At 36.0% G+C, this 27,565-nt stretch overlaps 3 protein-coding genes across 5 annotated transcripts; all 3 read right to left on the bottom strand.

The window, feature by feature from the left end:
- Positions 1-817: 817 nt before the first annotated feature.
- LOC111460963 (NADH dehydrogenase [ubiquinone] 1 alpha subcomplex subunit 9, mitochondrial-like) lies at positions 818-26,630 on the bottom strand. Its single transcript, XM_023104353.1, has 15 exons — positions 26,626-26,630; positions 19,850-19,854; positions 12,130-12,137; positions 7,085-7,213; positions 6,879-6,975; positions 6,291-6,355; positions 6,020-6,105; positions 5,782-5,866; positions 5,607-5,677; positions 3,866-3,997; positions 2,334-2,449; positions 2,069-2,192; positions 1,916-1,984; positions 1,251-1,371; positions 818-1,167 (listed from the first exon to the last, which is right to left on the bottom strand). The coding sequence occupies exons 4-15, from the start codon at positions 7,179-7,181 to the stop codon at positions 1,028-1,030; spliced, it is 1,203 nt and encodes a 400-aa protein (XP_022960121.1). The 5' UTR covers positions 7,182-7,213; positions 12,130-12,137; positions 19,850-19,854; positions 26,626-26,630; the 3' UTR covers positions 818-1,027.
- LOC111460959 (ABC transporter C family member 5-like) lies at positions 7,789-15,725 on the bottom strand. The gene is made up of 12 exons (XM_023104346.1): positions 15,105-15,725; positions 12,651-14,909; positions 12,224-12,544; positions 12,051-12,137; positions 11,000-11,695; positions 10,725-10,889; positions 9,866-10,160; positions 9,399-9,613; positions 8,872-9,177; positions 8,683-8,746; positions 8,333-8,572; positions 7,789-8,237 (listed from the first exon to the last, which is right to left on the bottom strand). The coding sequence occupies exons 2-12, from the start codon at positions 14,760-14,762 to the stop codon at positions 8,146-8,148; spliced, it is 4,593 nt and encodes a 1,530-aa protein (XP_022960114.1). The 5' UTR covers positions 14,763-14,909; positions 15,105-15,725; the 3' UTR covers positions 7,789-8,145.
- On the bottom strand, positions 18,300-27,565 carry LOC111460960. 3 transcript variants are annotated; one of them, XM_023104348.1, is made up of 19 exons: positions 26,607-27,565; positions 25,771-25,968; positions 25,332-25,415; positions 24,677-24,736; positions 23,698-23,742; positions 22,957-23,156; positions 22,565-22,859; positions 22,253-22,362; positions 22,059-22,155; positions 21,783-21,962; positions 21,620-21,709; positions 21,088-21,150; positions 20,871-20,945; positions 19,933-19,983; positions 19,498-19,575; positions 19,236-19,370; positions 19,038-19,145; positions 18,884-18,949; positions 18,300-18,650 (listed from the first exon to the last, which is right to left on the bottom strand). In XM_023104348.1, the coding sequence occupies exons 1-19, from the start codon at positions 26,958-26,960 to the stop codon at positions 18,507-18,509; spliced, it is 2,433 nt and encodes an 810-aa protein (XP_022960116.1). In that variant the 5' UTR covers positions 26,961-27,565; the 3' UTR covers positions 18,300-18,506. The 3 variants fall into 3 exon arrangements, with proteins under 3 accessions (XP_022960116.1, XP_022960115.1, XP_022960117.1); XM_023104347.1 differs by having other exon boundaries at positions 22,059-22,188; XM_023104349.1 differs by having other exon boundaries at positions 22,059-22,188; positions 26,632-26,719.

Below are 27,565 nucleotides of genomic sequence, written 5' to 3' on the forward strand. Positions count from 1 at the left end.
AGAAACAAAAATCAAGGTGCTTACAAATTAGCCAGACAAAAACATTGGAACATTGCAATCCAATGGCTTTCCCATTAGTATCAAAGTACAATCTTAAGAACGAAACGTTCTCATCTCTAAAACCAACAGAAAGAGGAGTACAAGAAGAACAAGCAGCATTACACTCCATTGGCATAGTTGATGAACTGATCTGTAATTTTGATGTGATTTTTTATTCGCATCTCCAATGAAGAACTGAACTCCTGGGCTTTCCATTCTGACCTCACTTCCATTCAATGTTGAATTGTTCACACCCTGAATGTTGCTGTTTACATAAATGTTTATGCAACAACAGTTGGGCAATTTACCTTCACTTCCATGGCTGACTGACATTGAAGCTCCAATGTTTCTACCTCCCAATCTCACTCGCTCGAATGCTCCGTTCCCATCCTCGTCTCCCACCTCCATCTTTCCTTGGATTCTATTACCTTCACCTATGAATCGTCCTCTTCGAAATCTGATGTTTGAGTTTATATATTTGATACTCCAATTCAAAAGTGCATCTCGGATTCCTTCCTTGTGTAATGGGTTTTCTTAGTCCCTCACTTTTCAGCTTCAAAAGCAGCTTATAACCTTCACACTCAATCCCTCTACTTAAAATGTCACCAAAAAGAGTCACACATACCAAAATATATCATATATATATATATATATATATATATATATATATAAATGGGCAATTCAGTCTTCACCTAGCTTAGCTTATCAGAAATCTTTAACCATAGACTTAGGATACCACATCAAAGATACAATTTATGATCTTATGATCATAAAATACTGTGACCAAGCATCCAACCTTTATTAATTACAACACCAAATACATTGTGCATTCTAAACCATGAACGAAGAAGATAAAGATACACGAGGCTTGAACTTGAAACTTTATCCATTTTATTTAATCAAATCAAGACATAAACAGGCCATTCTCAAAGCTTTTCAACTAAGTTGATACAAAATATCCGGGGCTTCAATAATATTCAAAAGAAGCCTAAGTAAAAGAATCAGGAGAAAATCTTTCACTGACTGTGGAACCGAATTGCGGGCCACCTTTACGGTATGATATAAGATACTCGACAGGATACCCCTTCAACTTATGTGGTGCAATCCCAAGATCATTGAAAGTCAATGCTGCAAATAGAATTGCAAGATCATAGAGTGTTAGAGAACATCTCAACTTCTCCGCAAAGGAAAAGAATGAAGGGCATGCTTACCATTTTCAGAAACAACTGTATCTTGTGTTAGAGATAGGATCTGATCCAGATTGAAAATCTCTGGCGTTGGTAATGGAAATGGGACTTTATTAAGTAATATTTCTCGGGGCGTAGCAATTGCCTGAAGCCAAACAGCAGCTTTTAGTTAAGAAAAATTCAACGAGGTTCAAAACGATCTAATAACCAAGCCAGCTTTATCTGCAATCGTATCCAATAAGCCCAGAAAGGAGGACAGGGGGAGTCATGTTACATCTATATGATCAACTTACACTTCCTAGGCTTAATTGTTTTCACACAAGTATGCTAGCTAAATAAATAATACTCTTCCAGTTATCAATTAACAAGTTAAAAATGTATACAGCAATGGGGGCAGATGATGATTTCCAGAGGAACTTCATTCAAACAAGTAAAACTCTAAAAGTATACCAAGAACTAATTTACATCATTAAAACAAAATCATCAAGCATATTCCAAATTTTATGCGATTAGCAGGGCAAACGCAAGAGTAACAAAATATGGACCAACAAAATAAAAGATAGTTGTGAATAGTTTTTGCATAACAGCAACAAAAAAAAAAAAAGAAGGAATATACTAGGCAACATATAGAGGACTCGAGGGAAATCATAGATACAACGTTGCATATCATCAACTTCAACAGCTTTTACCTTTGCAATGGGAAAAGGGACTTTCAGGTAGCTAGGCCATTCACGGATCATGTCATACATAATCTCTGCCTGAATAGAACATGCAGCTTTATGAGGAAATTTCATTTCTTTTTTCATGTGGGGAGGGGGAAGGATATTAAAAAAAAAACATACCAATTCATGCACTGTATAGATCTCTGGACCACCTAGTTCATAAATTTTTCCAATGCTGGTACCATCATCTTTCAAGGCTGAAACAATTCCAGCAGCAACATCAACAACATACACAGGTTGGATTCTGCAAAGAAAGCGCTGGTGGTTTAGGATAACAATCAGAAAATAAGTAATAAATTCAACAAATTCTAACTATTCAATGCCTGCATGCTACAATAGTACAATATACGACTTTGATCCATAAAATAAGTGATGAAATACCTACTTTGTAGATCCATCTCCAAAGAGGGGAATAAAGCCATATTTTTTAGCAAAATGTGCCCACGGATTCATAATCCGGTCCTCAGTACCAATCATAGCTGCAGGTCTCAAAATCGTTGCCTGTAAAAGCACATTTCAGAAATGTCCAACTCCCACAATGACCACAAAATAAAAGGAGAAAAGTTGCAATCAAAATAAATTTCTTGTGCTATTTGCTAGATTAACAAGCTCTGCACCTTTAGAATTATTTGTGTGAACGATCAAAAGAAAAACCAGATTTTTTATTACGTAAGAATAAAGAATTCAAACAAGGAAATGAAGAAAAGAAGCCATTCAAAGAAGACCATGGACAATTACAAAAACTCTTTGATCCCAAAAGCCTGAAGGCAAACATTCAAACATTGAGCTTAGTCATAGCCCTCCTCCCTCCCCGCCGGAGCATTCAAATATAGACTCACAACTTCCCTATGTCCTCACTCCTACCTCCCTCTCTCCATTTTATTTATTTTTTTATTTTTTATTTTTTATTTTTTTTGTTTGCATAAATTTTTTAATTTACGTTATTCATTTTTTATATAAATCTTCTTATTATAATTACTAATTAATAATTAAAATATAAATAACTATTAATAAAAGTATTTTTATTTTTATCCTATAAACTAGTAAAAAAAAATTTAACTTATAAAGTCCTTAAAAATGCAGAAATAACCGAAGCCCATGTAATGGCTCCACACATATAAAGTCCTTTCCTCCCATGAAACCTATTGCCATGCTACCTTATTACAAATTTAGGGGGGTCAAATACACAAAGCACACCCCCACAATCACCTATCTATGTTGTTGCCCACTATCCTCCTCTCACATGTAAATGTAAATCGCATTGGCATCTTCGAGCTCCCATCATCTACTTCTGAAGATTTATGTAATTATCATTTATCTATTATTCTCGAGTCAACAACTAAAGCCTTTTATGTAATCTCTAGATTTTTTTTCATTTGCATACGGTCCTTTAGTAGAGCACATACAAAACATGATGTTTCCTATGAAAAAAGAAAATCAATACAAGAAACAAGACCTTATTAATAATATCATAATGCCAAATTATGAACAAGGAAGTGGATGAGGTCCACCCAAACGTTAAATAAATTAATTAAAATATAAAAGCAAAATATCAATAAAAAATAATTTTCAATTCTAGGATTGAAATTCCAAATTGTAGATCGCAAATTTGAACTAAGGATTTGAAATTAGCACGCTTTCTATCCATACAATCAATAAAACTAATATGCAACATTAGATATTCATCTCAACCCTAAACACGATTTCATCTCAATCTTGAACACAGTTTCACGTCAACCTTCATTCACCAAAGATTACTCCCACGAGAACAAAAAATAAATACATGATAAATGATCAAGATTTGTATGATTCTCTAATAGTATGAAACTACAATCAGAAAAACTATATTCTCAGCTACGTGACTTCATGTAGCATTATCAACCCAAAAACAGGAAAAAAAAAATGATAAATAATTACCTCAGGGAATGCCTTTAAAACAGATTCTTCAGCAGCAGCTTTAGCTCTCAGAAATCTGGACGGAGCCGATGAAGATGCTCCCAGACAGGAAACTTGAATAAACCTCATGATGCCACCGTGTTCTTTGGCAATCTACAATATTGAAAAGGAAGGAACAAACTAATCTACATGACTCAAAAGAAGAAAAGAGGGCAGTGAACATAAAGACAGAAAAGAAAAGAAAGAACAAAGGAGGAATCATAACTTCTTTGTTTACTACTTCGTAGCTTAAAAAAGAAAAAAACTGAATGCACATTCGTGATTTAACCCTATATGATGATTACAAAAGTTGCCTTTGCCTACGTAAAGAAAAAACTTCATACTTAAATTAGAAACAAAGCAAAATATCAAGAAGTTGCATAGCTGAGTGATGGATTATATATGCAACCTACTTCAACCATTATACTTCAACTTAATATACGCACCTACTCTCCCTTTTTGTCTATCTTGTCTTTATTAATTAATATTCAGAATGGTAGAGGATCTAGGGAAGATGCTACTGGTTTGAATATGAGATGCCAACTGCAACAGTATCTTAATGGGGAAACAGATCATATAAACCAGTGTTTTAAAAAGTGCCTCTATGCAAGTGCATGGTGCCTCTGCACTTGAAGCCCTTTTTAAATAGCTTATTTTATTTTTTTATACAAACTATGAATTACTCACAAAAAGTATTCATTTCTCTCCCCACTCTCCTAAAAAGCTCTAATTTCTTAAAATTGTATCGTTATCATATTATTACTAATAATATATTGTTTAAAATTGAACCATCATCCATCAAAATTTTGAAACTGTTTTCAATCAAAACAATTGTTACGTATCATCAATGATTTTTTTAATCAAATTTTGTTTGCTCATAGTTAAAGACTTTTCTAATTATCCTCCACACCTTAATCTTTCGAATTGGTGCCGTTTTCCTCGTTAGGTCTGTTGTTGGTTGGCTCCTTTTTTTTGAGTTGTTGTTCTTGTAAACCCTTTCATATTCTTCCATTTTTCTCACAGTTTATTGATTAATGATTTTTTCTTTTTTCTAATTCAAAAATAATACTACAATATTTTTTTATATATAAAAAGTTAATTATATTTGTCGCTTCTGTACCTAAAACCTTAATTTCTCTTGCACTTTGTGCTCAAGTGAGCCAAGCACTTTTTAATTACTTCAATCAACACATAGACGTATGTCACTAAATTATTAAGAATTTGTAGACAAAATAAAACAAGGATTGAACAAAATTGTAATAGAAACAAAACCATCATTTGAAGAATACACTTACCAAATTTTTCCTCACTTCCAATATATTAGATCAGGTAAAATTCCCCCCCGAAATGACCTGGTACGATGACAACTATCTAATATTAGCTTGGTGGATTTTCATCCAATAGGCTCCGCAAAGGCCAAGCCTATTCCCATTTCCTCCACTTCAAGCCCACATTGATAGATGCTTGTCCCAGCTTTCATCTACTTCCGTACTCACCCATCACTATATCCCATCCTCTCATTCATATACATCTTTGCTTTCCCTAATTACTTCAATTTTGTAATGATTATAGCCTTCCCATCAATTTTTAATCCTTTTTAAGAGGGCCATATGAAAACACAAGCCAAATAATGATGCAGGAGATGCGAATAGAACAGCCGAAAGAAGGTAACTTTCATAAGAAAAACTGAAAAAATAAAAAAGATCAGTTCTAAGAAGCATACCGTGGCAAGTTGTTCAGCCATGGAATGATTTACCTCCTCAAAACTGTAATTTCTTGTTTCATACTCTCTTCCTGTCAACAAATAGGGTAATGTCTAATACTAGAATTCTAAAAAAAAAAAAAAAAAAAAAGATTTAACATTTCACAAGACGGGAAAAAATATGGGAATCCCGTACCAATAAGATTAAGGACGACATTAGACTTTGCCATTACAGCTTTTATTGAATTTTCATCTCTTGGGTTGTATTTCATTGGTACTATCTGGGGAATAAATAAATAAAGGAGAACAAAAAAAAAAAAAAAAAAAGAGTTAAGATGATCAAACTAACAGTGAGGGGGAAAAGAGAGAGCTCAGCAGCACATGAAAAAGAGAATTTGTACTCCCGTCCATAACAACATCATATATTGCTCTACCTGTCCCAGATCTCCCATTAATTTAAGATGACGAGGTGAATCTTCAGAACCTCGAAAAGGGACTAACACTTGGGACCCCATTTTAGCTGAAACAAAATTGATTTCCAAAATCACACTTGGCATAAAATTGATAAAATGTCAATAATAGAGCCAATGCTGCCAAACCCACTACCAGAACCATTTAAAAGTAGAAGATATACAGGGACAGATAAATTGCATATAGAGGCAAAAAAGAAACCGAGTGCTAGCATCATTTATGTTCACCTATTACCTAGTTGTTGTACAACATAACGGCCAAGGAATCCAGTAGCTCCAAAGACAGTAGCCACAATCCCACTGCAAAATATTTTTATGATGAGAGAGTAAAATCAGCAAATTCAGATTCAGAATTTTGATTTTAACTAGAAATAAACCCAAATCGAGTTAGATATCAATAATCTGGTCTGCTTGAAAATCTAATGTGTATGTTTAAAAGAGAACAGATAAGCTAATTCTAGGATTATCCAACAGGAGAAGATAAACTATTAAAAAATTATTCAATACAATGAACTTTTAAATTATTCCATTAAAAAATTATTCAATACAATGAACTTTTAAATTATTCAACTCATTTTACCATGATCTTTTAAATTATTCAATACAAAAAGATTATATCTAACAAATGCTTACCTTTATCATGATATGAATCAAGCAATGAACGGCAATAGAATTCCAAACTTGAACCACTACTACTAATTATTACATTAAATTTGTTAAATCCCCTCAGAAATCCGAAGTATATCCAGCATTACTTGCACGACATTGGCCCGACGATCAAATAGGAAAATGAAACACGAAGAAAAATATAGGGTTAAATTACCTAACAGACGATCTCCCACCAGTGCCCTTGCGGACAAGGTGCCCCGCTCCCCGCGTAGCCAAGGTGGATTCATACCGTGGACGATCAGCTCCAGAATCTGGAAAAAGAAAAAAAAATGAATAGAAGAGGCTAAAATGGAAGAAATCAAGATGTAAGTGGAATCACACAACAGAGAGAGAGAGAGAGAGAGAGCAATGAAGGATTACAGTGATGAGAAAGAGGGCATATCAACTTGAGGGAAGAAATAGATGAAGGAGAGTTGAGAGACTGCTGCTGCGTTAGACGCCTCGAAAGGGCCTGCATCCTTGCTCGGAATGTGGTCGGAGAGAGTGACGGAGGGGGAGAGAAGCGCTGCAGTTAACAGGGTGAGGAATATTGACGAAAGGGCCTGCACTATTGGACTTTGGGTTTTCTTTTTTAAGTGGGCCTCATTGTGGCCCATTATGTAGCCCATACTTTCACGAATTTAGCCCAAATCATATTATTAAATGATTATTTACCATTTAACATTATTGAGCCTAGCAGAAAGGCTTCAACTCCATGTATGCAAAAAGGAGAAGCTCACGTTAATTTGGCTTCACGATTTAAAAACGTGTTTAAGAAAGGTTTCCACATCCTTGTAAGGAAAGATTTATTCTCCTCTCACAATCCACCCCCTCTGGAGTCGGAGCCTAGCGTCCTCATCTAACTATACCATTTGTCTCACAATCCACCCCTCTGGAGCCGGAGCCTAGCGTCCTCATCTAACTATACCATTTGTAATAGCTCATGGCAACGGTTCCATTAGTTCTCAGCCGAACCTATTATTATGATATTTTTATTATGATATTTTCATCTATCCATTCCAAACAAAAATTTGAACCTCAAAGTTGAAAAGAATGAAGAGACAACTCTTATCTAAACCAAGTAGTGGGAAAAAAAACCATGGCCGCTCTCATATTCTTTGGTGTGAATTATTGTTGTGGCATACATGGGTTTGATTTATTGTTCATTCTAATTCCTCCTAACCATGAATGAATCATTCATTCCATAAAACATCAACAACCTCTCTTTCAATTTACAACGCCTTCTTTGTCTAACCCTTGCTGCCCCCTTCCCCTCTCTTTTTTTTATTCTTTCCTTCCTTTTCCTGTTGCTGCCAGATGCAGATGCAGATCTCCCGCTCAACCAGCAGTGGCCGCTATGGCCCTTCCGCCTCCTGCACCCGACTGAGATAGACGTCGTTTCCACGCATCCCATCTCGACAAAACCTCTGCTTTGCTTCATTTTATCTTGTCGAATACTCCGTCACTAATTTAAGGAACATCGATGACTTATCCTCAAATAGTCGTGCCGGAGAATCGAACTCTGCAACTCTACCTGCAAACCACATCCAAATTAACTAACATGTGAAATGAAAGATGTACTCAACGTAACGCCTACAACTTTGGCTTTCGGTTACGGGCTGTACTCACCATCGCTTAGTACCAGCACCAGATCACTGTCAACGACCGTCGGAATTCTGTGTGCAATTGTACACACGGTGCAGTCTCTGAACTCTGTTCTAATAACCTTCTGGATGAGATTATCTGTGGCCATATCGACAGATGCCGTGGCTTCATCGAGAACAAGTATTCTGGCTTGTCTCAATAGTGCACGGCCCAACGCCACGAGTTGCCTCTGTCCTACACTCCAATTATCACCATTTTCAAGCACTGCAAGTTCATTGTAAAGAGGATGGTGAGGCATGAAATATATGTCGGGCGCAGCCACACGAAACAGAATAAACCAAAGATTAAGCTTCATATCTGTGCTTGTTACACACCTGGTGTATCAAGTTTTTGCTCCTTGTCGCGGATCATCTGTCCTAGCTGCGACTTATCCAGTGCCTAAGCGATGTGAAATATAAATCAGGAAAAACCCATTTCATTTTAAGGAACAAGATCATTAAAACATACAACTACAGCAATTTTAGTACAAAAAGCAGTGAAGTGATTTGAGAGAGAGATCAAACCTCCCAAATATCATGATCAGAATGCTCTTCAAGGGGATCGAGATTGCCTCTAATTGTGCCTTCAAATAAAGTGGGATCCTGAGGTATGATACTGAGACGGCTTCGAAGGTCATGAAGGCCAATTGTCGAAATATCGATATTGTCGATAACTATCTTTCCACTTGATGGTTCGACCAATCGGAATAGAGCCTGGATCAAAGTAGATTTACCGCTTCCAGTTCTACCAACAATCCCGATCTTCTTTCCACCGGGGAAGCTGCAAGTTATACCACGGAGCACCAAAGGAAGATTCTCCTTGTACCGAACCTTGAAAAAGCAAATGAGTTCCGAATTTCTCAGTTTCATCAGACATTGTATGAACATGAGAAGATTTTCGAGTCGGAACTGAAAATATTTTTATCTAAAACCCATGGCCTTGATAGAGGACACAAGGTTATAAAACTCCACCACGTACTTCAGGCCTCAACGCAAGAAATACTTGAGTTCAGTAACACGAAAAAACGATAATATCGCAAGTCAATCATTACCTTCAGGTCAGTAAGCTCAATAGCTCCATACTCAGGCCACGTGGAAAGAGGACGAGAGTCCTCGATAAGTACTGGTGCCTCACTTGGAATTTGGCTGTACTGATAAATCCTTTCAATAGATATAATCTTGTTCTCAAGCTTGCAAAAGCTGAGTATCCACCGTGACAGGCGAGCATTTAGATTTAGACCGTATGTTACCGCAAGGCCAGCCATGCCTGTACAAACAAAAACCAGCAATCTCGTGTCTTATGTTTTTACCATTTACATGCAAGATTCAAGGTCCATATGCTAACCTCGAAGTAGAGAACAGAATTATATAAACTAACAGATAGAATTAATAATAACGCCCGAACAAACTAGATTTCATACGCGATTTCAACCATGGTTTGCAGGACCAACAACTCAATAGCAATGAAAAAGGGCAAGCATACGAAAAGGCAATAATCTAGAAGAGAATGTTAACATACTTGGATCAATACTTCCATGAGGAAAGCTGACAAGTAAAACCATGCAGAAAGCAAAGACGAAAGTGGAGAGCAGTTCCATACGCAGACAGAGCCACTCAATAGCTGCAAGACTGCAGAAGAATGGGCGAGAATGACAATCAAGAAGATAAAGATTTCTCTTCATAAACCGTTTTTCCTGACCAAAACCTCGTATTGTCGCTGCTCCAGCAATTGACTCGCCAAATAGATTTATAACTGGAGATTTCTGGATGCTGACAATACGAACAAGCTCCCTTGATGAAGCCATGTAGTATTTCTGCATCATAAAGTACACTTAGTAAGGTCAACACGCATGTTATTAGATAGCCCTTTTGCAACCTCAGACCTTCCTCACTTTTGCAGTAACTTTTTTTTTGTAAACATCTCTTTACTCGAAGTCGAATATACATTCCATCGATACAACAAAGAAATGATTTATCAAGGCTGGAAATTCTACATGATGCACGAAGTTGTGGCCGACACGGCCACGTGCTTTTGGAGTAAACGTATTGAATAAGTAGATCTGATTTCTTCTTTTGTTATAGTACTTGTGATTCTTTAAAACAAAAGAATTTTTCTCTTCATTACATTTAATATCTGTTTTCCTTTCTATAGTTTATATCTTTCCGCTTTTTACGATAATAGAACGAAGCATCATGAACAGACCGACAAAATATGATAAATATAAATGGAAAAAGGTAATTACATGAGATGAAGTACTGTAGAACGACGTAGTATAAGTGATGGGAGAAATTATTTTCTTCTCATAATGCAAAATATAAAGAATGCACGAGTATCATAAGCGAAAAAATGGAAGGCGGAAGCTGTAACCAGTACTCACCTGCATCCACAAACAAACAATAGCCATGGGAATGACTAAAAGCAAGACTTGCCAGGTAACTTCTGACATAACACCAACTATGCCAATAAGTTGTATTGTTGTCGAAGCAAACCCACCAAGTCGAAAAGGAATATCAAGATCCACAACACTTTGGTCAATGGACACCTATAAGGCCGAAAGTAATAAAGTAATTCAAAGTTCAAAGAAAACTTTAGTGTGTGTGAATAGCATGATTAAATTGATTGGACATCTGTCTCTTAGAACGAGAAACTTACACGATTCAAGATCCGTCCTGCTGGTGTTGAGTCAAAGAATGACATGGGTGCACGAAAAATAGATGTAAGCATCTTGATAAACAATTTTTGAGCAGCTGCGAGACCGAACATAGCAACCAGAATAGCCCTAACAAATACAAACCAAGAGCTCCCAAAAGCAAGGGCCATGTAGACCACAAGGAGGATCGTGGGAGTCACTTTAGGTTGGTCCCCTTCAGTTTGGGGATTTGCCCATGCCATCCACCAGTTGCTTGCAATCTGTAGGAACTGAAACAGCACTTGTGCAACAATTATGAGCGGAATTAAAAAGCCTTTATATGCTGCAGCCATGTACGAAAAGTAGACCTTCATGCTGACCCGGCCTCTTACCCTTTCCTCTTCCTGTACAAGCTGTCTTTTTCTAGAACGTTTTGCCTTTTTTTTCTCCTTGATTGCCTTTTGCTCCGCTGCCGATATACAGTCCTGCACTTCCTTATCCAAATCGCCAATGTTATTTCTAACAAGATCACACTTTTTACCAATATTCAGAGATTCATCGGCAGACATAGTTTCATCTGAATCTTCAGATGAATGGTTGGGAATATCCATAGCTTCAATAGCTTCATGATGAGCAGTTACCAAAGTGTTGAAGTCAGTCCCTGCTTGTAAAAGATCATCATATTTTCCTGCCTGTATAATGCGGCCTTCTTTGATAACCTGTACACATGGAAAATGAATGCCTAAGAGAAAGATATCATTGTAATATCATTTCACATCGACACAAAAGCTTCGACAAACTATTAATAATATAAGACATGTTCTACACAGAAAAGCCCTAAACAATATTTCTTTCCAAGTCATCAAGAAATTACATTAATACAGAAAAATTGTTGGATACTTCTTTTCTGTGTTAGGGAACAAAATGAAAAGGCATAGGAGACATCACAATGGCACGAACATAATATACGAACATTAAAACCGATAGTTTTGTCTGCTAGTATGTGCAAAAAAAATTCCAGAGTATGATTCTCCAAAAGCATCAATTACATAACATACGACCAATAATTCATACCAGTATCAAATCAACAGCCGGCAAAAATTCAACTTGATGTGTAACAAAAATGACAGTTTTGTCTGCTAGTGCCGTCATTATGTACTCCTGCATTCCATGTCACCGTTATAATAAACAAACGACCAAATACCCGAGAACAAGACAGAATGCCACAAAAAATATATATATATAACCTTGAACAAGTCTAAGGCAGTGTGTATATCAACAGCACTGAATGGGTCATCAAGTAAATAAATATCGGCATCTTGATAAAGTGCCCTGGCAAGCTGAACCCGTTGTTTTTGACCTCCACTAAGATTTATTCCTCTATCACCAATTATTGTTTGATCTCCATGCGGAAGATTCTCCAAATCCTTCTTCAGTGAACAAGCTTGAATAGCATTCTTGTATTTTGGTTTGTCAAGAGGACTTCCAAAAAGAATATTTTCTTCTATGTTTCCAGATTGTATCCAAGGTGATTGAGGCACATATGCGGAAGTGCCACATAATTTTACCTGGGCATAGCAAAAAAATGAAGGACTCAAAGAAACTTGAAACATCTCCACTAACAAAAAGCGACATCGAAATATGACATCAAGAGCGGAATTCTAAAAGACTTACTTCCCCCATGATTTTTGGAATCTCCCCAAGGATGCAAGAGAGGAAGCTTGATTTCCCAGAACCAACAACACCACAAACGGCGACACGCATCCCTTTCTCCACTCGCACTTGTATTCCTGATAAAGTTGGCCTTGGAGAGGAAGTGTCCCAGGAGAAGTGGCCATCTTTGATTTCTACGGCTGCATTTGGCATGGCTCGAGGTAGGACAATAGTTGCATCTTCCTGCAACTCTTCCTCCAGCAGTAGTCCAGAAATTCGGTCTAGAGAAACTTTTGTCTGAGCCATCATCGACACCAGGTCAGGGAAATTCCTAAGTGGTTCTTGGAGAATTCTAAAAGTGGCTAGAGCAGAAAGAACACTGCCTGCAGTCAGCTGACCACCCAACAATATGCAGGTGGCAAAAGTAACAACAGACACAAATATTGGGGAACTCCAGAAAATGAAAGTAATGAAGGCTTGCGAATAAAGAGCTTTTCGGAGCCACTTGAACTCCACACCCCGCATCTCTTCCAACTTCGCTTTATACCTGACTTCCCAAGCTTGCAGCTTCAGAATCCTCATGCTTCTTAGGCACTCAGAAGTTTTTCTCATCCTATCATCCTTGGCTGCCATCAATTTGTCTTGATAATCCTCTTGTATTCTAGCTATTGGAATGGTAACAAGAATGGAGACGATGGTGGCAATCAATGTTGCAATAGAAGCAATTCCAACGTTCTTATACAAAATAGCTAGAGCAAGAATGATTTGCATAGGGAGCATCCAAGCATCATGAAGATACCATGAGTAATCTCCAACCCTTTGCACATCAACAGCCATGTAGTTCACAATCTCTCCACTGGTATGACTCTGTTTAGCAGTGCTGGAAAGCCGAAGGCCTTTTCTATATACTAATGCTGTGAGAGCCGATCTCACGTGCATCCCCAAAATGTCTACCCCAAGATACCACTGTCTCGCTGTCAGAGTTTCCACAAGCTTCGCTATGAAGAATGTTCCAGCCAAAATGTATCCTTCATGGGGGAAAGTTTCTTTCCCCCCCAAGTAATCGACAAAGTAGCTAATCATATAAGGACCAACATACGAAACCACAGTATTCAGGCCAGCAAAGATGGCATTACAAGCTGCCTCCTTCCAGAAAGACTTCAGAATGGCCCAAGCAAGAGAAGGCTGTTTGGAAGGATTATCTGCTTTCAACTTCTCCCAGTTTGAGTTCAAAACCTTATAATTGTTTTTAGCTCGATCTTTCGGTGCAAGAAGGGGAATGTCCTTGAGTTCAAGTGGTCTTTTCGCACCAATTGAGAGAAGAGGGTTCAGCCAAGAAAGCGTAGTTAAACTAAAGAGCCCGGCTTCACTGTAAGGGGTTACCTTGAGACATCCAGGTTCTTCTTCCTCAAGAAGCAATGGGTCTTGAAGATCAGGGTTCCTATAAACTTTTATACCAGTAACCCCCCTAACAGCCACAAAACAAAGGAAAGCCACGGCAGGAGTTGCAGCAAAATTTGCAACAACATGGGAACGCAGGTGTTTCAGACCTTGTACAAACAATTCTCTTCCATCAACATACAGAGCAGACAGACAAAGAACAAATGACACAAACCACCAGACCCTCAACAACAATGAAAATTTCTCCGAAGCCTTGAATTTGCAACGCAGGGCCAAAAAGCTCAAAAGAAACCAAGACAAAACTTGAGCTACCGGAAAGCAAACCACAGACCAACCTTTATCCTCCTTCCCATTAACAGAATCTCCAATTGAACTAACGAGATCGAAAGCTAATACAAAAACTTGCACAAACAACACATAGAAACAACATGAAACGGACATTTTGAAACTGGTACCGATGTCAACATCATGAATTTCACCATCCGCCCTGCGCCGAATTGGACTTGCATTCGTGTCAGATTCATCATCCTTGTCGAAGCCAAGGCGACCAACAAAAACAGATATCCGCTTCGCTACGACAATGAAGAAGAACAAGATACAGAGTGCAAAGTTAATGCCGATTGATGCGAGCTCCAAAATTGGCAACGTTCCAAATGCTTCTGACAAGGCATTAGACGATCGTACATCAGATGACAAAGCTTGGATTCTATTCAATAAATGGGCAACACCCATCACTGATTGCGGGGCGTAGGTGAGGAAGGCGATTCAAAACAGTGAGTCGGGGACGAGTTAAGTGAGAGAAATAAAACCCAGTTATGAAGATGAGCATTTCACCATCTGGGTTCTCGTAGACACCTAATGAGTATGTCAATAGACAGCCTGCAGACACATAGCATATGCCAACAAATGGATTTTTTGTTAACACGAAAGTCGAAGAAACGCAGAAAGAGAGAGACATAGAGAAATAGAGCGATGATTGTGCGTTCAAACACTGTCTTCCTGTCTGTATCAAAACGTGGAATGGACAAAAAAAGACGACCCATCACTGAAAGTGCAAAAATAAAACTGACCGACCTGGCTTGGCAAGAGGTAAGTAGTACGTGATTACTGATGACAAACAAACCAAACCCAGTTGCTTCTCCAGTCTTGAACACCAATTAATCCGCCAATGAATAAATCCAGAGATGAAACGAGGGAGAGCGCAGGGAAACAAGAGGAATCGTACAAAACCCAAATCTCAAAATCGATTAAAAACGATGATGAAAATGGGTATGATCCAAACAAATCAAGAAAATGAAAGGGGAGAGAGATGGAGAGAGAGAGAGAGGGACAGCACTCTCTCCTTGTTCTCTCGTTTAGAAATAAAAGCTAGAAAGGCTCCCAAGGCGGCTTTTTAAGGATATGGGGTTGGGGTTTAATACAAAAACAAACCGCCGAGCGGAAGAGAGAGTTGAACGAAAAATAGAAAGAGAGACATTTGAGGAAACTCAAATCGGCCCGGATTTTGCTGTTGGGTTTATCAATGGCGTTACTTGCAGCCCGAAGGAGCTCCCCCGCTAACAAAATTTCACTCAAATTTCGTCTTTATCCAAGCACATTCTTTTGTTTTCTTCTGTAATTATGTCTCTCCCTCTCTTAAATGTGTGTTGTGCGCTGAATGGAGAAATCCCCTCCACATTTGGGAATTGAAAATTCAGAAATCAAAAGAGAAGACGCGGGTGCGTGCCTAGTAGGTCGCTTAACACCTCACTCCACCAACACACTCTGGAATCTGAATCTGATGCCATTATCTATATATCTTTCTTTGTGTTACATATATTTATACGCGTCCTTAACATTCATGGTTAACATTCATGGTGCATCCTTACTACTCCCCTTTCAATTACGTTTTATCAAATTATTTCTCCTCCCCTCCACTAAAAAACCTCCAACCAACATTCAACCAAACCCTATAATTCATTTTTTTCAATCAAACTTTCACATCAATATTTTAATTTCGATTAAAATTTTAAAATTAATTGTATAAACTAATGAAATAATTTCTAAAAATTTATTATCCAAAGAATTTTGATTAGTACAAAGCTTTTTGTAGTAACTAAAATCAAAGTCTAAAAAATTCCTTCCTCAAAATCAATCAATCGATATAAAAGTATTGGGGTAAAAGAGAATGAAAATTTGTCATAAAGCTGCTGCAATGATGCCTCTTTCTGAACAAATATAACTTGGAGAAGACATTCCCTCAAAAGAAATAAGTTAGATATTTTAAAGATATGAAAAAGCATATAAAAATAAAAAAGGTTGATTGTTGTTTGATGCCAAACCCATTGGTCCACTTGGGTTGTCACATTCACGTGATGAAATTAGGTATCCATATTTTTACGTCGTCTCAAAAGTGATATTTATGTTTCTTCTTTTGTACCAATTAAGATAACGATGTCAGATTCTCTGTGATTGTTCTCCAATGTATTACTTCATTTTTACGTGTATTTTCTTAATCCACAGTATTCAAAATAGTGTGAAATAGTAAAAATCAAAATCTAGATTTGTCAAAAATTTAGGGTAACATTTTCATTCATCATAAACCCGAATATTTAAGAAAATAGATATAAAAAAAAAAGTAATTACCATTATGATTTTTTTTTTTTTTGGTAAATGGATAAATGTCCAATTATGTTTTTAGTCTATATTAAGAAAATGAATATTAAAAAAAATTATCTTCATAGTGTAATTTTATTTATTTATTTGGAAAATGGATAAATGTCAACATTTATTTAGAATAATTAATTAACTAAATTCTAATTCCACTAATTCATATATATAATATTAGAGGGAAAAAAGTAATTGTGAGGAGAAAGTGTTTTAGTTAATGCGCTTTATAAGGTTAGAGTAAATTTTAATATTTTAAAATTAATTATTTTTTTAATACAAATAAAGAATTTTGATTATAATTTCTCCCAACAACCAAATTTATGAGCCTTTCCATCCTTCTTTAGTCTCTCACTTTCTAAACCAAATGAGTTATAATATTTAATATTTATTTAATGTTTTCACTGTTTATTTCTACCAGCCATTTAAATCCTTACCCTCCTTCAATATTTTTTTTAATTTATTTCCATTTTTTAATATATATCAAGTATGAGCTTTTTTTTAAAAAAAAATTAGAGATTGAATTAAGAATTATAAAATATCTTTATTTAATTATAAAATACTTTTAGGTGCATTTTTTCCGGTGGTCGCTAATTAATTTTAATGAATAATGGAATTATTTTTCAGCGGATTTTAATTTTTTTAATTTTTTTTTTTTAAATAAGCATTGGGTGGAGGCTTCCACAGTTGCATATGGAATAATTACTCAGTATTTACAATAATAAATAAATTACTCAAAAGTAAGTTATGAATAATACATTTATGTTTTTTCAAATGAGTTCATAAAAATAATTAATTGTGAATAATAAATTTAAAATGTTATTTTTATCCAATTGTAGAAATAAGGGAAGCGTTTTCAGTATTTATAATAATAACAAAAATTAGTGGGTAGATTTGAATCATTATTAAAATACATATATTATCATTATTGAAGCATATTATGGGTAATACACATGCCTTTTATGCAATTTCAATCATAATTATACATTATTACAAAAATAATAAATGTTAAGCAATTAGAATTAGTGGCGGAATTACTGTGCGACATATTAATTCTCAATTATTCTGTGGTCAACAATAATATCATGTTTGCTTTAATTAATTAATTAATTTAATGCCGTTTGTTATCGTTTTTTTGAATTCGAGGGAGAAAAAAAATTGCAGATATGGAATCAAGGGATCAGAATTTCATAATATTTTTTATTTGATTTTTTTTTAGGGAATCATAGTTTAATTTTTTAAAGTTATAACTTTCTTTAAAAAAAAAAAGAAATATATTTGGATAAGAACTAAAAGGAATTTTGAAAAAAAAATTTGAAAAATTTAAAAGACTAAATATAACTTTATTTAAAAAAATAATAAAAAAATACACTCGAATGTCTATTTATTATAAAATGTGTCTACCAACCTTATCATCGATGCATGCAAGTATCCTAGAAAATTAATTAATTTTATTGAGGTTTCAGGGAAGTAAATAAACAATAATAATAAAATAAATAATGAGGACAGAGCAAAGACAGAGAATATAATTATCATCTTCATCTTTATTTAGTCAACTCTGACTTCGACTTAAATAGACATATCTACTTTCAAATATAGTCTTCGAATGAATAGAACAATGAGTATGTGCATCGACTTATTTATTATTGTGGAATTGAAGTAGCCAAGATTTACACGAGAATTTTCACAAACTTACATATGTATTTCTCCTCGCTAAAAAAAGAAAAGAATTAAGATATTTTCAGTGTTGCTATTAATTAATGTTATGTTACAAAACTGATTTGACTAAAAACAGTTGAGCTGCAAATTAATGGGTCCCAAGGAAAACCTCTAGTGATGCTTCATCTGCACTTTGTGTTGTACTTCTACTTCTGCCTTTGGAGTTGGGGAAGCATTCACTTCACCGAACCCATTTTCAAAGCTCGACAATCGAGAATCTGAAAGAACACTGAAAAGCTGCGTGTCTACTAATAGCTGCAAACAATTCATCACATCATTTTCAACTATCTGGATGAACACATTTGTTTTGATTCCGAATTCCTTCATTGTTTTAGGCTATTATTGTTTAGGAAGCTGAAAGAACTCAGTGTTTTTGACCCAGAAGAAAGACAGTTGTAAGATGATTAACATATGATGCACATGAGATTCAGCTATAAAAGTATTGTTAATGAAATGGCTAAGAAATCAAGCTGAGAAGTGGAAATCACCTTAATAAATGGTCGGTCCTTACTAGCAAACGAGTCAATAAAGCTATCTTTAAGAAGTAAAGAAACCTGAAATCATAAAAACAAAGAGCTAAGAGCTATAGAGATTGGTTGGCTATGGGATAATTAAAGTATAACAGAAAGTAGATTCTCTGACCCTGTCGTTATTTGATTGAACACTAGTTATGGTATGAGATCTAAGATTTGAACACAGCGAGTCCATGTATTGCCTCATGACATTCAAGAACTGGGTAGCGTATTGAGTCTGCAAATTCAAAGTTACATCTGAGAGTCGAGTATAAGCACAAGGCATGGGAGTAGAAGAAAAATAAGTAGCTAAACCAACAATACTAACCTGATATTCGTTGCACCTATATACAGGATGCTTTTTGGCAATTGAACTCCTGTTCGCCAATTTCGCATGGACCGGGCCAAGCTCAGAGGCTAGTTCTCTGTGTCGTGGAAGTGTTGGTAAGGAACATGTTTTCACCTGAATGAGCAGGAAGTTGAAAACCAACATCAGAAACTAATTACTGGCTTTAAAAATCTGTTTAGAATCTGATTGATACATAAACATGGTGAAGAAAAACAAAAGGATCAGCAAAATTCCACCTAACCTGATCCTTAAGCACATCAACAACAACTAGATTAGACGTCTTCATCTTTACATCCGTTGGTCTATTTAGTGTACCAACCTGAGAAATTACCAAATGGGGGAAGCCGATGTTATAAAATAATCTGGATTCATTAACAAACCTTAACCTATTTGCTCAAACATCCAGATCAATGAACTTTCTATTTCGGACTTAAATCTCAGATCTACAAGAAGAGCACTGATAAAATGAAATGTACTAATAAGAGAATTGCCTATTGCCTACTGCTATTTCCATTAAAAGATTCCTAATCATCTAGCTTATGATATCGAGGTGATAGGTTTCTAATAAAATATCCCATTATTTCAAAATGAACTGCCTCTGTTTAGCCCACACATAAAAAGTTTGCATTTAAACGTGAGCAAGAATTTAGATAAAAGAAATCAATTTTTTACTCACTATGAAGGGAACAGGTGCATCAAGGAGATCAAACATTTTTCCTGGTAGAACCTGAAAATTATCGAGATGAGCTTGACCTGGGAAGTAAAAATTCAAGCAAGTTCTACTTTTCCATTTACCTCATTTGGGAGGAAAAATTAAGACAACATAATAAAATATTAAACAAGTATTGCATTCCTCTTAGAAATTTGCAAGAACGGTGAAGCATCTTTCAAAATACGACTCATACCTCTGTTTTTGAGTTTTGAATTAGTACTGTGAATGTGAATTATTAAATGACGTGCATAAGACAGAAGAGTACATCTTTCATTCAATCCAACAAACCATAATTACTTCAGAATGGGCTTTCCAGAAATATTGTGTCCTAGGGAGAAGCAAACGTAACCGGTGATTTTCTACTCCAGAAAGTAGTGCTTTTAAAGTCTGACACACAAAAGTGCAATAACTCTCCAAAGCTTACAGGATTTTTTAGGCCATATTAGAAAAATGAAAACAATTTTTTTACAAGCTGAAGAAGATAGTATTGTGTATAATAAAATAATCAAAATATTGCGTGTAATAAAATAATGAAAATTCTAATAAATTAGAATTTTTAAAGAAATTTGGGAGAAATTGTACTTTTAGTTTATCAATTAAAATACACACACACACACATATTTCAAGGCTTCAAGGCACAGAGGAGCATGCGTGCATGCACTTCATTGGACAAAAGACTTACCATTCAAAAGACTTCCATCAAAGTTCAAATAGAGATTTTATTTCAAAAATTATATATCCTCTACAACAAGGTGAAATGGTTAGGCCATTTCCAATACCATATAAACATCGCTGATTTGTGCAAAATGCACGTGGTTGTTATTATTGATGTTAATAGGTGGTTCAAATGAATAAAAAATTGAAAAATGGTTTAGTAGAGGGATTAATATCAATGAACGTACCGGAAGAAATAAACTTTGCCATTGGAAAGGGCAAATCATAGGAACAAGGGATGACACTGTAGCAGAAAGTAGACCCTGCACTAATTGATATAATGAATGAACATCTAATCAAGTAAATAATTCATTGTAGTCAGAATAATGAAGAGCTAGATATAAACAACTAAGCACAAGATTATAAGTGAACCAAAAAAGAAAAAAGAAAATAGGACTAACATACCAAGTTCGGACACACTAGTATCACTTGTTTTTCTAATAAAATCCCTGCAACCAATTGCAAAACCTGAAAAGACGACGTGATCAGACTTCTAAATCATGAAAAAAGAATTTTCAAATGCTTGAAATCAACGTACTTCGAAAATTTAAGAAGCACTCAAGTCAGAATATGGAAAAATGTACCAAGGGCATTCAAAAACAAACCCACAAAAGAAGCACTCAAGTTATTGGACACAAAGCTATTGGTTGTCAAGAAGCTGTGATCTCAATATTGCGTCATGTAGTCCCAAATAAAGAAACAGATCTTGAGGAATAAACATTGCAGAGAAAGCTTATGACGACGTAAAAATGAAGTAACAACAAAGCATTTTAGGATCAGGGAAAAAGATAGGGGAAACAATATTAACTGACAAAACAACCGTATACTTGAGTAAGTTAATTGAATTAAGGAATCTGCAAGGGAGTTGCGAGAATAAAACTAATAGAAGTGCAAAATTTTTGGACCTGCAGAATTAACTGAAAAGCATTGAGCTTACAGTTTCAAGAGAGAGAGCTCGGCATAGAGTGGCTGTTGTCCACATTGACAAGGCATGAGTTTCTTCAGCTGTAGCCAACTTTGTTTTGACCTATCACAGATTTAATCGCCCCTTAAAGTGATGCTAAACACACCCTAAGAACAATGAGCAACAAGAGAAATACCTCAATGGGGTTCAACGAGTCTAGATATTTTTCACAAAATCCAAGGGATGCAATTGCAGGTCTTCTATATTGAATAGATTGCAAATGTTCTAGAGGTTGAAATAATAATTCACATCCCCATTCAGGAACAGGAAGAGAATGATATCCACAGACTATTTGTAGCACGTCATACTTATTCTCCTATCATAACAAAACCATGAAGCAAATGATTAGATCAAGAATAATCTAAAAAGAAACTAGTCATTCAAGGAAAATTAGCAATCAAAATCAACCAACCCTAGCCCATTCCATTATCAAGTCATCACTGTATTCCTGTTCGCAATTTGGAAAAAGATCATCATCCTCATCTTGTGAAGCCACACTTCTAACTGGACTGCCATATGATATGATATCACTGAAATTGGAACTGGGGAAAAGGTGTCTTATACTAACAATATATGAGCATATTAGATATCAGGGTAAATCACCACCTGAACAGGTATTCGGAACTCCCTAGGCTTTCTAATGCACGATGTCTTGATGAGAAAGATCCCTCTGCGCATAGGTGACCACTCTCGCAACTTCCATTACTTCTTTCGAGCTTCCAAAAAATTGAAGACAGCTATAAACTCAGCAATCACCAAAAGATAACCACAAAAGGAACTACACGTGCCATCTAATATTAATTGAGGTTTTTTAGAAGAGTCCTTATAACAATTCTACATTGGTACAATTGAGAACTTTCTTGCAGCCTCAAACTATCGTAAAGGAAATTTTAATCACTCATTTTTGTTTTTCCTTACTTGACTCAAATCCAAAGTGTCGCTGGTTGTGCTACTTTCAGGAGATCGAGGTTCTGACAGCTTCGTTGAAGAGGTTAAGATCTCATCATCAGATATAAGTCCTGCAGCAGCAGCAGTAAGGGCCACTGCACTGTCAATTGGTATTGCTGATGCCATCCATTCACTTGTGGACTCCCTTTCAGGAGAGTCGACATTCGCACTGTGATTTGAACTTGACACTGATGGCACATAATCAGTGAGAGAAATTTCACTAATAAACTGAGTTACACGATTCAAACGTTCCTGGGCTATTACACTGCAGACAATAACCAAACAAAGGTTGAGTTATTTAGATTCCAGATTATTCTATCTTGAATCTGTTTGTCCTTTAGAGAAACAGAATTACAAAGGACCTGTTCAGCATCTCAAAGTGTGACTCAAAGAAAGGTACTCTGGTTAACAGACAATAGCAGCGAGGTGCAGAAACCAAAAAACGGCTGCATAGTCCAGAAGAATTAGAAAGAGAATTTGAGATGCCTAGAATACAGGGTGGCCTCTGAACAATTTCTTGCACATGTAAGCACACACCATAAAGAGTTGAATTGTTGGCAACCTGAAGGAAAAGAAAGTAGCTTCAGCCACCATTTATTCCTATTTCTTCTATGAAATAAGCATATGGAAGTGAGTAAAAAGATCAAAGAAACTCCCACTTGAAAAGATAAAATGGCTTTAGATAAAGAGTGGATAAAAAATACGCCCCAAAATCCCAAGAAAAGAAAAGAACTGGGATGGTTTCAAGTTTCAGAAACTTAATTTCAGTCAATATTTTACACTTCCACAACAAGACAATAGGTAAAAGAAATCCATCTGAACAATACTTCAAGATTTGAAATCAATGCAAAGAAGAAAAGGAAGATGTTATCGTAAACTTGCAAACACAATTAAAATAATATACAACCAAGTAGTAACTCGACTAGAAATTAAAAGGCATGTGAATCTTGTATTTACTCATGAATCACAGTCTTGCATCAAAGATCAAGGACGTCAAAGAAAATTTGAAAAGAAATACGTCCATCATTTAACTTAGACATATATCTAGTGACAAAAAGAACTTTAGATCCAAGATTAGCTGAGGAGGCAATCACAAAATTTACCTTAAGAGAAAAAATAAATGCCAAATCATCTCTTTTCAAATGTTCCTGTGACAAATAGAAGAGGCTAGCATCATTATGTTTTTGGAAACTAAAAAGTAAATTAACAGCTTATGAATAAATTTAAAATAATTTACTCGTCAAAAACATCCTCAACAAAAAAAAAAAAAAAACAAAGCAAGGATAAGCTTCACCAAACCATACTTTACTACTGCTTAGAACTACAAAAGAAGGAAACTAGGATCACCAAGAACAGTGGTTCCATTTGCATATGTGTTTAAGTGATGCTCCGAATGGATCAACAAGGCTAACTGTATGATCCACGGCAACAAGGAAGCTACACACATTTATTAAACAAATGAGTTGATTCACTTGGACAGATTACAAGCATTACCATTTCTTATGTCGTTACAAGCACTATGATCGTCAAAGATAAATATACAACCAGATGCAAGAGATGATAGATTTTTATGACATCTTAAAAATAAAAATTGTCTACACCATAAAAGGAAGAAGAAAATATTGACGTGCTCATAAAACTTTGTTCCAATGAAAAAGGTTTATTAAAAGAGTCAAAATACAGAACAATAATGGAGAGCCGAATGATTTGATGGAAGATATCAAGATGGGTACAGACACGTGATTATGTTTAAGAAATACGATGAAGAAAAATGGGTAATATAAAGAAATCCAAAGGGTTAAATATATATTAATATATACGGCCAAATGATAATACAGAAGATAACTTATAAAATTTCATCCAACCCAACAGACCCAGTCGACTGTTCAAATGTAACCCACCTAAGTTTAGTTATGAAAGTTAACCTGGTTGCCAATTTCCTAGTGTCTATACTTGATCTTACTGATATAGTTCCATGTTTGGATGATTAAACTCGTCAGGATCAGAGAGAAAAGTAGACGGAGGAAGGCATATATACGCTAAGTTGACATGACTAAATACATTAATATTGGCACTAGGTACCTGACCATAAACAATTTCATTCAGATCGCTGAGTGATGGAGTCCTCTCCATCAATTGTGCCTGCATTAGAGTCAATGTGTGAAATTTCATTCTACTAGTGAACAAACATTTCCAGAAAATAGAACAAACTACAACGATCAAGTCAGTATTAAACATTAAGGCCATTATGATTCAAAGAGAACAATAATGAGAAGTTAAAAGCACGGTAAACGTAAACTACTACCGAATGCACAATAATCCACAAAATAAGTAGAGGGAAAGATGATACCTTAATGATACCATTAATTTATTTTAGAAATTAATTGTCATCATATACTATTTTTTTCATTCAAGATATTCATTAATGGTATAAATTCCCAAAGAAAAAAAATATCATAACTCACATCTGCTGAACACCACAACAATAGTTTATTCACATTTAACCATTGATTTGTAAACAAATAGCTTATTTTAAATTCAAACGCTGATCAACATATAAATTATATGGAACATGTTGGTGATAGAGAATAAAATTTGACACTTGCAGATATACTTCACCTGGTTTCCTAGATTGTGATTTTCACATAAATGGATAAAAGCAATATAATGAATAATGGATAATATTTAACCAGCCTAACCTTCCTTAACACATCATGGCTGATGGATAATAGCTCACCTTAACACCTGCAGGAAAACAAAAGGCAGACAAATCCTTCATACGCATTGGCAGCCTCTTCCCCGGTGGATACTTAAAAAGAATCTGTAGATACAAGTACATGATTTCATCAACATGCAAATATACGAACGCAAGAATGAAATAGTTGACCATCTTGTCATGTTGTTCAACCTACTTCTCAACTGCATTGCTTCAGTGAGATGCCAAAAATAAACATGAACGAGGTGTCCTACAGAAATGGGGACCCGATTGGTCTTCAAAACCTTCATCCCAAATTTTATGCGAGTAGATTTCTTAAGCAAACTAAGTTTTCAGTATGCATAACAAAAAAGAAGGATCTCAAATATCATTACAAAGAATTAACTCACTACACAATGGATCATTCTACAATGCAAAGAAAAGAGTTCTACCAAACTACTGCTCCAGATAAAGAGTTAACCTGAGGTTCCAGCAGGGGAACTGGTGGCCCTCTATTCTCTAACCTTCTGATATCTGTCATCTCAGCATTTCTCTTTTGTGACTCCCATTTTTTTCTTCTAGCAAATGCATTTTCCACAGTCTCAAGGTTAGTATCCGGATGGAGCCCCGCAATAATGAAGTGTTCAAAGAGAGAGGTGGGCTCCTGGTATACACCGTCCTATAAAATATGAACATATTAAAATTAATCCTATCATTTTTCTTTTCCTATTTATCCAACCATAGTAGATACATTTAGCTTAATAAAAACCATGCAATCATCCGACATCTTTGTTTTACAACACAAAATATGCCTGTTGGAGCACCGGTTCGCCTCATCCACATGCAACTGGATAGTTATACCCATCTTATCTTACGAGTTTCATCTCAGACTGAACTGCCAACTCATTTTTTTCTACTCAATCATAACAGTTCAGCCATTTTAACGCTAATCTGAACTAATCATATTTGTATACGTCATATGAGGAAATTCCATAAGAGCAGTGGATGATGATTATCATAAACATTGAAAAAGCAGAACAGCCAGTAATTCCAAGAACGTTTTTATACATGACTAATTTACAACCATGTGGAAGTAGAAAATATTTGAGAACATTGAAAAACTTCGGTCCAAGGGGAGCCTGGTTTTGGAAATAAAACAGGGTATTGCATCATTATAACATCACCCAAAACGTGCATTAAAAAACATAACTCGTTTTTTCTGTATCGAAAACAAACATGTCCTGCTTTAGTCTCGAAACCCGGAAAAAACCAAGTCGTAGTAGAAAGAATAGAGAAAACATAGAATCAATTAGATACCAGAGTTTTGGAGTGAAACTGATACCACTGACGTTTTTGGTTCGCCATGATCTCAGGATCGAAACTATAGAAGGCGTAATCGTCATCGCGTGTGTCTCTCCCCCATCCCCAAGCCTTCTGCACATGGGATTTTAATCTCTGGATACTGTTGGATCGTCTGTGTTTTGCATTCGGAATTTCACTCCTAGCACGTCGATGTCCCATCCCCGCGTCCTGCAACCCGGTGCCCCCATGATAAACGCTATTGAGAGCTTCACCGGCCACCCGAAACGCCTCCTCCGAGAATTGTTGCAACGCCCAGACAGGCGACGGAGGCCGCTCGTCCGCCAATTCGCCATCTTCCTTAGTCTCCATTCTTAAACAATCAATTCATCATCAACGCTCATTGCACCAATTAATCAGCTCCATCATTACATTCTCAATCCCCCAATGATTTTGAAGCTGAGCCAGATGGAAAACAAAACCAAATTCACAATGAAGTCCCTCTGAAAACACGATTATCATGGATTAAACCACCCCCCAAGTGAAAAAGAAGCTGAAACATACCCGAAAATCCACGTCTAGTGCATCAGCACGTGAATGTCCAAGGCATACAGGAAAAAGAAGGAATCCCCTGAGGTAGCAAACGGAAGGGAAGGGAAACAGATACAGGAAGCAAGAGGCGAGTTATGAATGGGATTGGATTTGCAGAAGTGAAAATGATGATTGAAAACGTGAAATGGGAAAGAGTGCAGAGAAATAAAGAACAGAGAAATGGGGGAAGATATGGTGGAAATGGCAGAAATCACCTGAATGAACGAATGAACGAACGAAGGAATGTGAGTTTGGAAGTTGGTGTTGGGAGGGAGCGGAAGCGGAGGAGAGATGGAGAAGAAATTCATCAAAAATAGGAAACAAATCAAACAAAGAAAGGAAGTTTTGTTGAAACCAATAGAGAGAGAGAGAGAGAGAGAGAGAGA

The sequence above is a fragment of the Cucurbita moschata genome, unplaced genomic scaffold (assembly GCF_002738365.1).
Source record: "Cucurbita moschata cultivar Rifu unplaced genomic scaffold, Cmos_1.0 Cmo_Scf00024, whole genome shotgun sequence".
In the NCBI taxonomy this organism is placed as follows: Eukaryota; Viridiplantae; Streptophyta; class Magnoliopsida; order Cucurbitales; family Cucurbitaceae; genus Cucurbita; species Cucurbita moschata.